Here is a 13,875-nt window from a genome sequence, read left to right on the forward strand (position 1 = left end):
TACCGCAGAAAGGTGAAAGAGAGAGCTGAAGTTACTTTAAGTTGCTAATTGTTTTCTGAAAATCACTGTTTAGGCCTTGAAAGTAACCAGTGAGCAATGTCTTTTCTGTTCAGTTAGGAAACTTTATGCTTTCTGGGTCAAAAAAATGCTCTTAGGTGCAATCATTTTAAAACAAACAAACACACTCTGCTTATCTGTGTCCATCTCACCACTTTGGACGTTAATCATCACTGAAATAGATACCCCAGTCCCTCGGCCTCAAAGAGCTCCAAGCCTACAAGACCCTGACTAAGGAATGAATGTACATGCCAGGGCAAACACTTCAGAGCCTGACTCCCTAAACATCTATTGTTAATTCTAGGCAAATCTATGACAGGCAAACGCAAGAGAGAACCCAGGTAATGCTCAAGGGATATTTGAAATAAAACTCAAGTTTGAAAACATACAGGACTTACTTTAGGAGAGAGATGATCAAGAGAGGTAAAAGTATTTAATATAAGACAGCAAAAGTATTTTTTTAATAGATTTACATACACGGGTATACTTTTTTCTTTCCATTCCTAGCTTTTGTTAACTTACAGTGTCTGAATTTACAATTAGCACCTTTGCTCTTCCACCTGTCATACTTTCTAACTTCTTGCATTTAGCCTATATTATAAACTGACAGAGTTAAATTTCATTGTTTTGTTCTTGAAGACTGAACTAGCTTAGTTTTGCCTCTACTCTTTAGGGAAAACTTAAAAGATTGCTATATGAAACATTTCCTTGATTTTTATATTAAAGATATTTCTATTCCCCCAGGATTCATAAAACTTTCAAATAAAACTGATTTTAAACCAGATGACTGACTTAAACTGTCTTTGTGTCCACTTAAAAAAAAAAAAAGCTCAGGAAACCTCCCAGTGTTCACTGGTAGGGCAAGAGGCCTAAAGGGAAGCAAATTATTTGTTTGTGGTTTCAAAGTGGCCAAAATGCCTTCAAGCACAAGTATAAGACCATTAACAAATCACAAGGAACCAAAGCAGTTCATCTTACTCAACAAAGCTATGATCAGTTAGGAAGAGCCAAACTGAATGGGACTTGCCCTGGGCCGGAAGGTCAGTAAACCTTAGCAGTTTGTGTTTCTGAGAATTCAGGAGGCTCTTCGGCAGGGAGAGCAGACCCTAAAGCCCACAGCTTCTGCTGTCATGTTTCCAAAAACATTCAGGACAGGTGAGAGAGATTCAGCCATGTATGTGTTTTCCCCCACCTTCTGTCTTTAGGCAGCCTCTCTATGTCAAACCATCTCCATTTTTGCTAAATACAGACTGACTAGAGGTGAAGCCACACAACTTGAAAGTTCCATTTTACAACAATTTACTGAGTGCCTACTATGTGCTGAACTCTGTGCTATCACTAACACATTACAATGGTTAAGCCTCGTTTTACTGGCTATGTTACTCTCATTCTTTATAGATAATAAAACTCTGGGGCAATGAAGTGTGGCTTCTCATAAAATGAAGTTTTGTGCTTATAAAAACTTGTCCTACTGTCCAGTGTGCAGTTAATTAGCACATTTTTTAATTAAAAATACGAACTACAGCCCTGCCACAATCCGAACAGCCATACTTTCACTGAACTTTGGGCCCAGGCTCCCTAATACCCTAAGATGACTGGGGCACACGCCATCTCCCTCCAGGGATGATCACCACCCCTCTTGGTGGGTTATCATGTCTCTGCAGCTGTCCAAAAACAGACCACACTGGTAAACATTCTCTCCACCTGCTGTAACACGCATAACTTTCCCCCTCAACTCAGAAAACATGAGCATGACCCTGCTCTTTATCAAGTGTTATGGTAAAACAACTTCCTAGAAGGCTGGCGATACCACATCCTAGGACACAGGCAGGAAATCAAAATATGTGGCTAAAAAATAACAAAGCCAAATCACCTGGCAGTCTCGATGCACTTTATACTGTAAACTCATTTTCATTTTGTTATTATCACTTACAGAATGCACACTCATTCACATTATCTCCCAGAGCACTTGAAAAGGAAAGAAAAATAAACATAAATTCTTTCATTTGTTCATTCAGTCTCTATAAGGAGAGCAGTCTATGGCCATACCACCTTGAAAGTGCCCAATCTCATCTATAAGGAGAGCAAGAAAGCCAAATTGTGCCGTGGCTGGATTGGGTTTAGGCATTTCAGACAACTGCTCTTCTAGGTCAACTGATATGTTCTCTGAAAGAGTTTTTCGTTATAAGAAATGAAGATGGGCTTCCCTGGTGGTCCAGTGGTTAAGAATCCACCTTGCAATGCAAGAGACACTGGTTCAGTCCCTAGTCTGGGAAGATCCCAAACCTGGCAGGGCAACAAGGCCTGTGTGCTGCAACTACTGAACCTCTGCTCTGGAGGCCCCGTGCAACAATTACAAAAGCCCTAGAGCCTGTGCTCTGCAACAGGAGAAGCCCATGCAGCAACAAAGACCCAGCACAGCCAAAATAAACAAATATATGTATATTTTTAAAAATTCTTTTAACAAAATGAAAGTAACAAGACTTATATGCCCCCCAAATCCCAGAAAATCATTATTATCAACAACAAAATCATACTAGAAATAATAGAAGTTAAAACAATAAGGTTCAAAATTTCCAAAAGATTTTAGCAATCCTGGACATTATTAATAATACCCAGCTGGAAAACATACTGAAAAAAGAGATTGCAGTTACACCAAAAAAAAAAAGAATAGCATATTTAGGAATAATAACAGATATGTAGTTACTTTACAGTGAAATCCACAGAAACTTTTGAAAAGGTACAGAATTTTTTTTTGCTAGGGGGCTGAATGAGAATGGAGATGTCACATTCTCACACACACACAAATCACAAATCCAACAAGGAAAATTTAACCCTAACAGATATTATACTCTATCAAAGGCAACAATACTTAGAATGGAAATGGAAAAATACATCAGTGGAACAAAATAAGAGTTCAGATATAGACCCAATATACATACATACATATATGTATGTATATGTGACTATATATACACATAGATATATAAAGTTAATATCTGTCAAAGTAAGCTTTCTAGTTTGGCTACATTTTTATTCGAGCATGGTCATTTTCAAAAGAAATTACAAATTGAAAATTCAATAATACTTTTACAAAGACAATTCAGGAAAGATTTTCGTCATGGTATCATACAAAGTAAGCTTTCTAAAACAAATTATTTTGTCTTTCTAAAGGGAAAGATATGAATTACGTAACAAAAAGTTTAGTGGTAACTAGGTAACTGTTTAGAAAAAAAGAAAGTTGAATTCAGGGCCCTTACACCAAAAGAAAAGTGATATTGATGAAAGTGTTGACAATTCTTAAAAATCAAATTATAGGAAAACCAGCAGAATGTCGAAGAGAAGATGTATTATGTCTGTGGGAGAAATCACAAATTTCTCAGTTTTGGAAGGGGAAGGAAAGATTTAAAAAATCACACAAAAACTGACATATTCTGATATATTTAAATCTAAAACTTCTATAGGCTAAAAACAGTGAAATAAAAAGAACAAACTGGGGAAGATATTTGCATCAAAGATGACAGATTAGATCCTAATATCTATGACCCACAAGGACTGGAATCTAAGAGTAGTGTCAATACCCCAATAATAAATGGACTAAGACTTGGAAAAGACAATCTCATAGGTGAAACAAACACAGGGGAAAATACTTATCCTGCTAAAGGAAGGCAAAATAACAAAACTTTGAGATATCATTATATGTCCACTAAAATAGCAAAGATTTTTTAAATTCTTATATGAAATCGCTGCTAGTGCCACTGTAACTTGGTACATTGCCTTTTTACAAACCATAACCTTTGACTCAATAATGCCAATCTTGAGAATTTATTCTAAGGAACCAATTCAAAAAGACATGTATTATACAGTATCTGATATATCTCAATAAAGCTGTTACCAAAAAATGCACTGAATTATTCATTTCCTTGTTGTCTATGATAGCAAAAAGCTGGATACAACATGAAAGTCTAATATTAGAGGAAAGTTTTTAATCTCATAGTACAGCCCACAAACATTATGTACCTATTCTGCTAGGATCAGCAGGATAGCAACTAAGTGGGGGAAGAAGTGTGCAAATGAAAAGCAATTTTTAAAACTGAACAGCTGCCTAGAGGTGATGATATTATAACTTTTTATGTTTTAAACCAACTTTCCTTAATGTTGCTATATTGTGTTAAAACTATCTTTTTAAATGTCTTTAATCCAAATTGGATGGAGTTGGGTGCTATCAGAAAGTTTTTACTCCAATTCCACACATTTTCTCCCTTTCCTATGTAACAGCTTACATGATTAAGTTCTGCATTCACAGGCTTCAGATCCTACCAAGAACAGGCCAAATTACAATACCATGCCTTCACGTACAGTCTGTATACATCATCCAACTCCCTGCCATAAGCAGGTACCCTTTTTGCGTGTCATTCTGCCTCCATCAAGTCATAAATTATCGCTGACACTTGGACCAAGGGACCTTTTTTTTTGGAGTGTGAGCCCTGTTCTCCATATTTGATTTTATCAGAGCCCAGAAGCCTAACGATCCTTAGAAGAGAGTGAGAGGATTAATGTCCATAAAAACGTCCTGAAAGACCACATAGGGGACATGGGTCCTACACCTGGATGGGAGGAGGCCTCTAAAGCCACAGACCAGCCACAGTTCCGCCTGAGGAACCCAGGCAGTCAACGTCTGCGAAAAGACACATTTAACAGCTGAAGAGAGTGCTTAAGATGGCTAATTGTGAGGAGCTGCCCACAGAGAGGGTGCTGACTAAGGGAGATGCTCTAGGGAGGTTTCCTCAGATGGAGGCCTCCGAGAGGAACTGTGCTCGGGAAGGGGTCGGAGGAGGCCGGGTTTGGACCTCGGAATTCAGGGTACGACACGGCCCCAGGCCGACCAGGCCGCGGCGCCCCGCCCTTTCCCGGGACGCGGGCCGGCCTGGGGCGGGGAGCGGGCGGGCGCTTACAGGTCGGTGCCGAGCCGCGTGAAGCCGGAGTTGAGCGAGGCCCGGGCTATCCGGCGCCAGAGCAGGTCGCAGCTGGTGAAGCGCCGCAGCCAGCGGCACACCTGAGCCAGGCGGCCGAGGGCCTGCATGTCCAGGTAGGAAAAGATGAGCAGCAGCAGCTCCTCCGGCAGGCGCAGGAGTGCGGGCCCCGCGGCTGGGCGGCAGGCTGGCTCCCGGGCCGCCGCAGCCTCCTCCTCAGCCGCTGTCGCCATGGCCGCCCGTGTCCCCGCGAGGCGGCCCCAAGCCTGACCCCCTCGTCCCTGTGCTCTTGCCGGCCTGGCGCTCTCCCGCCTACCAGTCCTGACCCTCCATTCCTCCTTCTTCCCCTCACCTCTCCCTTTGGCCTCCTTTCGCGCCCCTGCGCTCCCCTCATCTCCCCTGACGAGCCTTCTCGCCCCTTCCTCCACGCTTCCGCCTCTCTCTCTTGCCTTTCCTAGGCCTGCACTCGGTCCCGCCTCTGCCCCCATCCCCGTTTCCTCCTTCGCCTGTGGCGGCTCCGGCTTTCCTTCCGCCCCGTTTCCTTTTCCGCCTTGCCCTGCTCCCGCTTTCCCCTTCCCCTTCCTCCGCTTTCCTCTCGCGGCTCTCCCTTCCTCCTGCAGTTTTCTCGTCTCCCCGCTCTCGCCCTCGCCGGGCCCACCGTTCCCGGGGGGCCCCACGCCGCCCTGACTACCCATGAGCGGCCGCGGGGCCGGCCCGACGCGGAGCCAAGCCCGAGCCGCCGCCACAGCCGCCGCCCCGGGAGGAGGCGACACCATGCCGGACCGGGTCACATGGGGCGGCGCGGGCCGAAGCCTGGGCCCGCCCCTCACACCCGAGGCCGTGGAGCGGCTTCGTAGTGCGGGCGGGGGCCGTAGAGCGCCCCCCTCCCATGCCCCGGGCCGCCCGGAGTGTGTGCCGGAAACACAGCGTGCGTTCATCTAGCACGTGAGGCCCACCAAGCGCCTGGTTAGGACGGCCATAGGAGCTTCTGCCTTCAAGCAGCAGCTAGGTTGAGGCCCTGCCCTCAAGAAGCGCTCACTTGGGTGGCCTTCCCCCTCTCATACCCCTCTTCTACCTCGTCTGATGCCTGCTTTCCACAGGCCATATACCAGGGCCTCACGAACTGCACCTCTAGAAGTCGGCAGGTTCCTTAGGCTGGGATCTCACATGGTGTATATACCTCAGTTCTAGCAATGAGCTGGTATTTTTGACATTTTGGAAGATTGCAGTCCTCTAGATCCTGCATCCACTCCCTGGTCATGGATAATCAAGTGGTAAAGCTATTAGTCACCACCCAAGTGCAAGTGGATTCTCCAAGGTCATCCAGGAGCCCTTCCCCACACTATTCATTCCATTCACACTGCTACTGCTGCTGCTAAGTCGCTTCAGTCGTGTCCAACTCTGTGCGACCCCATAGACGGCAGCCCACCAGGCTCCCCCATCCCATTCACAAAGGTACCATTTTGAAGGGAGAGCTAAGAAAAGTCTACTGAAGTCCCATGCTGTCCCATACTGTCTCCTCTAGTCACACATGGCTTAGGGGCATTGAAAATGCGACTAGTCCAAATTGAGGTGTGCTGTAAGTGTGAAAACCCACCGGATTTTGAAGACTTATGCAAGATAAAGAATGTGAACTATCGTATTAATAGTTTTATATTAAATACATGTTGAAGTGATAAGATTTTTGATACATTGGCCTAAATATACTTTTGTAACTACTAGAAAGGTTAGAGTTATACATGTGACTTGAATTTGCGGCCCACATTTTTTCTATTGAACAGCACTGGTGGAGGCATTAAGATTTGCAGGTGGGGGAGAAAGATACCTATCCCTAAGTATCCTGTGCCCCAAACCCTAATAGTAAAAGTTTTAGGGGTTTATTTTGTTTTTACACCTTAAGATCCATTTTCAGAAGCAAGAATGAATGAAATATCAACTCTGGAAATTATTCAACAGGTAGCATAAGGAGAGACCCAAGAGAGGAAGGACATTGCATTATGTCACCGCAGAAGCATCATGTAACAAGGTCAGACCAGAATCTGGCTTTGCCCTAGAACTGCTTTTTGATCTTAACAAAACAACAACAAAAAACCCCACCTATCTTGGCCTTTTAGTGTTCTCAGTTTGTAGTGGAGATAATGCCTCTGCCTTACTTTCGAGGGATAAATGAGATGATCCCTGTAAAATGCTTTGAACTCCTCTAAGAAAATTCTCAATAATAGTTACAGGTCAAATCCTGTTACAAAAAAATACCCTACAAAAGGTGTGGGGGGGGGGGGGAGGTACAACAAAGGCTTTGTGTAGAAAAAAGATTTCCAAACTCCAGCCAGTGATTTACTTATTAAAAACAATATTTGACATGACATTTCAGTACAACTAAAGAATTTAGACCATCTCTTAGAAATCATTATAAAGATATTTACTTATTTCATACTGTTAGAAGGCTGTTGAGGTAGGAATGCTGAATATTGAGGTAATATCATCAACTCAACATTTATTGATTTTGCTACAGTTGTATACTGTGAGCCACTCTGGAAGGAAAGCAGATGAATATAGCATATGGTTCCTACATTTTGTCTTCTGATTTGTGTTAAACATGTTTGTAATTTCTTACTGTTTGACTTTTTTTTTAACCATTTCTTTACACAGAGTAAAACTAAGTAATTCATCCACACTGTACCTAGTTTTCAGTAGAGGACTTGAAGGCGCAGAAAATTGTTTAATTAAATCAAGTATTAAAATCCACAGTCACACAAATGCAACTTATTCTTTATCCCATGTTGCCCTCATTATTGGAGAAATTAAACCATCACTTAAAAATATCACCTTCTTTTGCACCCAAACTGGAGATCAAGTGAACTAAAATTTATGGTTTACTGATTTCCAAAATAAGCCAAAATACTCACTATGCAGAAAGGCAAAGCCAAAATGGAAAATTGGCATATATTCTGTTATTTGGTGGTGATTTGGTGTGTCTCTAAATTTCTAAGCTATTAAAAAAAAACACCCTACAGTTTAGTTTCAACTCAGAGAAGCACCTAGAATTTTTCATCAACCCTCCCTCCCTCACAAAACAAAGCAAAAAAAGTCCAATGTGGGATTTAAAACAAACTTGAAAAAAACTTTGAAAAAAAACATCGCAACAAGCACTTTTAAAATTCTTTTTGGAGACAGGTTATTTAAAAAAATCAGCTGGATGGGAATTTCCTGGTTGTCCAGTGGTTAGGATTCCGTGCTTTCACTGCCCAGGCCCTGGGTTCAATCCCTGGTTGAGGAACTAAGATTCTACACACTGCACGGTGCAGCCAAAAAAAAGATAAAAAATCAGCTGGGACTGAAAAAAATGGTTTGTAACAAAACTAAATGCATATCTTCATGGAATACTTAATGGTGTTTTATTATCAAAGAAAATAAACACCTTAATAGCTAGAAAAAAAGAAAATAAAAAGTACACTGGACTTCAGAACATCTTTAGAAAGTCATCCACTCCCTTGAAGTTCAAATCCAGGAAACATAGTGAAATACTATGGGGGGGCGGGGTTGAAATTTACTTTGTTTTTATAAGGCATTTTAAATTTAGAATTTGCATAATAAGTAAACTGTAAGCATTGGACTACTTTTAACTTAGAATGCCAAAAACATGAAATTCATAATATTTTAAAACATAAGACTCAATTTCTTTTTTCTACTTTTTAAATAGAAGATAGGTGATTTGCAATATCAGTTCTAGGTGTATAGCACAGAGACTCAGTATTTTTATAGATTATATTCCATTTTAAGTTATAGAATATTGCCTATATTTCCTATGCTGTAAAATGTATGAGACTTTATGAATTTCACTGGGAATTGAGAAATACTAATATTAGTTCACTTTTAGAGAGGATTTTTAAGTTCAGATGTAAAGTTCTTTGTGTATGTCCATGTAACTGACTTGCATAGTAGTAATTATTGTTAATAGGTATTTTATATGTTTAGGATTGTGAAAAGGCTAGAACTGTGTGTTCTGTACATTCTCGTAAACATAGATGACAATCTTAGGCAGGAGACTACTCCCACATCCAATATGCCAGTGCCCGCATGCCTCTTAAGCCCTCAGGGCCCCAGCCTTTAACTTTAAAAGTAAGCAGATTTAGCAGGGGAATTATTCTGAGATGAATGAGAAAGAATGAGATTATTTTGTGAATGACAATTTATAATAATAATAATAGCATATATTTATTGAGCACTGACTGTGTATCAGGCACTATTACAAGAGCTTTCCATGTATTGTCTCACTTATTCTTATCAATAACCACATAAGGAAGATACGATTAACCTATTTTTTTTTTTTACAGAAGATGAAACTGAAGCATATGGTCACACCGTTCCTAAATAACAGAACAGGTATCAAATCTAGACATTCTAACCCCAAAGCTCTTACTCTGAACTGTGTCTTTACAATGGTGGTGGTTTAGTCACTAAATTGTGTCCAAGTCTTGCGACCCCATGGACTGTACCCCACCAGACTCCTCTGTCCATGGGATTTCCCAGGCAGGGATACTATAGTGGATTGCCATTTCCTTCTCCAGGGGATCTTCCCAGCCCAGGAATTGAACCCCGGTCTCCTGCATTGCAGGCAGATTCTTTACCAACTGAGCTACAAGGGAAGTCCTAAGCCTTCACCATACACAACAGAAAATGGAATAGGAATAAGGCATTGAATTCAGAGTCTTCTAGGATCCCTTTCAATTAATATAGCCACACCTAATAATATACTTTTCCTCTGACCATCAGGCAGGTCTGGTATCTAAATAAAAGCTGCTTCTAAACAATTAAAGTAGATTCTGTCCTTGTCTCAACTGTTAATAACTTTCTAAGGGTTAATATGTAGAATCCACAGCCTCTTATGCTTTTCATAATCTTTTTGCAAAACTTTAAAAGGATTTGTAGGAACTACTGTCTTGCAAAAGAACATATAACAAAAGTTTAGTAATTTCATCATTTTACTTCAGCTTCAATTTCTTTTGTTAAATAACAGTGTGTGTATAGTATGTATTATATGAGCCTTTTTTGTAAATTTGTCCCTATTTATATATATTCAAAAGGAGACTTTGTAGAATAATGCTAATAATGGTTACTTCTAGTAATGGAATTTTACTTTGTACTTTTCCCTATTGCTTGATTTTTTTTTTTAAAGAAGCATGGATCACATTTACGAAATCAATAAAGTCTCCCCAAAATAAAGTTATAGTTGTTATGCATCCAGACACACCATGCAACAAGACAGTTAGAGAACCCTAGATCATTGCCAGAGTTTTAACTAGCCACCTAAGTTTCTTCAAATTTTATTTCATTTAAAATGTGTCTCATGTAATAGTAAGATAACGAATTAGAGTATAAGAAAGAAGAAATGAGGACTAATGATAAATGTATAAACATTTGGGCATCACATAAATAGAAAGATAGAGTCTAAAGTTTTGTTTTCAGAAATTATACGTCAGGTTCAGTCCAGTTCAGTCGCTCAGTCATGTCCGACTCTTTGTGACCCCATGGACTGTAGCACTCTAGGCTTCCCTGTCCATCACCAGCTCCTGGAGCCTGCTCAAATTCATGTCCATCGAGTCGGTGATGCCATCCAACCATCTCATCCTCTGTTATCCCCTTCTCCTGCTTTCAGTCTTTCCCAGCATTAGGGTCTTTTCTAGTCAGTTGGTTCTTCACGTCAGGTGGCCAAAATTTTGGAGCTTCAGCTTCAGAATCAGTCCCTCCAGTGAATGTTCAGGACTGATTTCCTTTAGGATTGACTGTCTTGATCTCCTTGCAGTCCAAGGGACTCTCAAGAGTCTTCTCCAGCACCACAGTTCGAAAGCATCAATTCTTCAGCACTAAGCGACTTCCCTGGTGCTCAGATGGTTAAGCGTCTGTCTACAATGTGGGAGACCCAGGTTCGATCCCTGGGTCGGGAAGATCCCCTAGAGAAGGAAATGGCAATCCACTCCAGTACTATTGCCTGGAAAATCCCATGGACAGAGTAGCCTGGTAGGCTACAGTACATGGGGTCACAAAGAGTTGGACATGACTGAGCGACTTCACTTTCACTTTCAAGCCTTCTTTATGGTTCACCTCTCACATCCGTACATGACTACTGGAAAAACCGTACCTTTGACCAGCCGGACCTTTGTCAGCAAAGTAATGTCTCTGCTTTTTAATATGCTGTTTAGGTTTGTCATAGCTTTTCTTCCAAGGAGCGAGCATCTTTTAATTTCATGGCTGCAATCACCATCAGCAGTGATTTTGGAGCCCAAGAAAATAAAGTCTGTCACTGCTTCCATTGTTTCCCCATCTATTTGCCATGAAGTGATGGGACCAGATGCCATGATCTTCGTTTTTTGAATGTTGAGTTTTAAGCCAGCTTTTTCAGTCTCCTCTTTCACTTTCATCAACAGGCTCTTCAGTTCCTCTGTGCTTTCTGCCATAAGGGTGGTGTCATCTGCCTATTGAGATTATTGATATTTCTCCTAGCAGTCTTGATTTCAGCTTGTGCTTCATCCAACCCAGCATTTTGCATGATGTACTCTGCATAAAAGTTAAATAAGCAGAGTGACAATATACAGCCTTGACGTATCCCTTTCCCAATTTTGAATCAGTCTGTTGTTCCATGTTCAGTTTTAACTGTTGCTTCTTGTCCTGCATTCAGATTTCTCAGGAGGCAGGTAAAGTGGTCTGGTATTCCCATCTCTTGAAGAATTTTCTAGTTTGTTGTGATCCACACAGTCAAAGGCTTTGGCCTAGTCAATAAAGCAGAAGTGGATGTTTTTCTGGAACTCTCTTGCTTTTTTGATGATCCAACAGATGTTAGCAATTTGATCTCTTGTTCCTCTACCTTTTCTAAATCCAGCTTGAACATCTGGATGTTCTCAGTTCACATATTGTTGAAGCCTCGCTTGAAGAATTTTCAGCATTACTTTGCTAGCATGTGGGATGAGTGCAATTGTGTGGTAGTTTGAACATTCTTTGGCATTGCCTTTCTTTGGGATTGGAATGAAAACTGACCTTTTCCAGTCCTGTGGCCACTGCTGAGTTTTCCACATTTGCTGGCATATTGAGTGCAGCACTTTCACAGAAATTCCATCACCTCCACTAGTTTTGTTCATAGTGATGCTTCCTAAGGCCCACTTTACTTCAGACTCCAGGATGTCTGACTCTAGGTGAGTGATCACACCATTGTGGTTATCTAGGTCATTAATATCTTTCTGTGTATTCTTGCCCCCTCTTCTTAATATCTTTTGCTTCTGTTAGGTCCATACCATTTCTGTCCTTTATTGTGCCCATCTTTGCATGAAATGTTCCCTTGGTATCTCTTGATATCTGCTCAAATTTTCTTGAGGAAATCTCTAGTCTTTCCCATTTTATTGTTTTTATTTCTATTGTTTTCCTCTATTTCTGTCAGGTTGGCAGTTTATATTCTGAAATCCTGTTAGAAACCCCAAGATCTGATCTGTTTTTCTATGAATCCACTGTCTTTGTCATATTCAAAGATAATATATTTTTATTTCATATGAAACAATTTAAAATATTGTTTAAAAATAGTTACTTTATGCAGAAAAGACTAGAAGGAAATATGTTCAAATTCTAGAAATGGATGCTGATGAGAGGTAGAATTATGGAAAGTTCTTTCTGCTGTTGCCTTACCCTTTTCTATATTTTCTAAGTTTTCTGCAGTGAACATATATTACATAGATAATGAAATTTTTTTTAAAGAAAAAAACCTAAGAGGTGTTTGTACCTGAATGTACAAAATCATTTCATTCAATTTAAGCTAATTTTAATATTTTAAAGTCCATTTACAAATCTCCCACATAATTCCAAACAATTTGTTATACCTCACCTTCGAGGACATGGAGCACAACTGCTGTCCCCCACCATACACACATACTCCCAAGAGGACTGCATGCGGTGACTTCCTTCCAAAGAATACAGTATGTAAAGAAGAGGAGGAAAAAAGAGTAACTTTTTGTGGAGAAGGCTGACAAACACTATTTCAGCCAGGTGATCAACACCTGTTCAACATCATCAGCTGTAAGTCACATGGATAGTAGGTACCCTTGATACACATGATGAAAATGGTACTTTACCTCTGTGGCCATGCTCCCCAAAAGCCATAATCCCAGTCTAATAATGAGAAAAACATGCGACAAATCCAAACTGAAGGATGGTTTATGAACCTACCTGACCAGTCCTCCTCAAAAATGTCGAGATCATCAAAAACAAGGCAAGTCTGAGAAATTATCACAGCCAAGAGGAAACAAGAGTCATGACAAATAAGTGGAATGTGGTATCCTAGAGCAGAAGAGAGAAAGAATATTAGGTAAAAACCAAGGAAATCTGGTTAGTCCATTAATCATTACAAATGCACAATACTGACATAAAATGTTGATAATGGTAGTATGTAAGAACTCTATTCTGATTTCACAATTTTTCTGTAAATCTAAATCTATTATACAAAAATAAAGGTGTTTTTTGTGTGTGTGTAAATTTATTTTACCTTTTTGTGACTTTTTAGAGAAAATCTTGGCAAAACTTGTAATGCACATGAAGGCTGTGTTTTCTGAGTTAGAAATTTGTGATATTATGAAACCCTATCTTGTCATCCCAAATGCAAAAGAAAGACATAAAAATAATGTCCCATAAGTCATCTCCAACAAAATTTAAACTACTTAAGACTTTTAATTATCCAAACTTATAGCTATACTAAAAAGATTGATTTTCCAGAGGGTCAGATGTCATTCTAAGATACTGTTCTGACTTTACAACTGTGAGAAACAGACATTTCCAAGCACCAATTTATGTGTGAAAGATATACACA

The 13,875-nt window shown here is 40.4% G+C and overlaps 1 protein-coding gene and 1 long non-coding RNA gene across 9 annotated transcripts in view; one reads left to right on the top strand and one right to left on the bottom strand.

Annotated features, from left to right (window-relative positions):
• The window catches only part of FBXW4 (F-box and WD repeat domain containing 4), an 83,366-nt gene extending 77,534 nt beyond the window's left edge, over positions 1-5,832 (bottom strand). The window contains exon 1 of one of the 4 annotated variants that reach the window (XM_070780698.1): positions 5,013-5,824. In XM_070780698.1, coding sequence (XP_070636799.1) covers positions 5,013-5,806 — 794 coding nt within the window. In that variant the 5' untranslated portion in view covers positions 5,807-5,824. Of the gene's footprint in view, positions 1-5,012 lie in introns of all 4 variants that reach the window. The other 3 variants (XM_019952763.2, XM_070780700.1, XM_070780699.1) reach the window with 3 other exon arrangements.
• Positions 5,015-13,875, top strand: part of LOC109553221 (uncharacterized) — a 39,401-nt gene continuing 30,540 nt past the window's right edge. For 4 of the 5 annotated variants that reach the window (XR_011564259.1, XR_002179991.2, XR_011564260.1 and 1 more), the window contains exons 1-2: positions 5,015-5,146; positions 9,365-9,413. This is a non-coding gene — a long non-coding RNA (uncharacterized lncRNA). Of the gene's footprint in view, positions 5,147-6,986; positions 7,057-9,364; positions 9,414-13,875 lie in introns of all 5 variants that reach the window. The other variant, XR_011564262.1, reaches the window with a different exon arrangement.

This window comes from Bos indicus, chromosome 26 (genome assembly GCF_029378745.1).
Source record: "Bos indicus isolate NIAB-ARS_2022 breed Sahiwal x Tharparkar chromosome 26, NIAB-ARS_B.indTharparkar_mat_pri_1.0, whole genome shotgun sequence".
Classification (NCBI taxonomy): Eukaryota; Metazoa; Chordata; class Mammalia; order Artiodactyla; family Bovidae; genus Bos; species Bos indicus.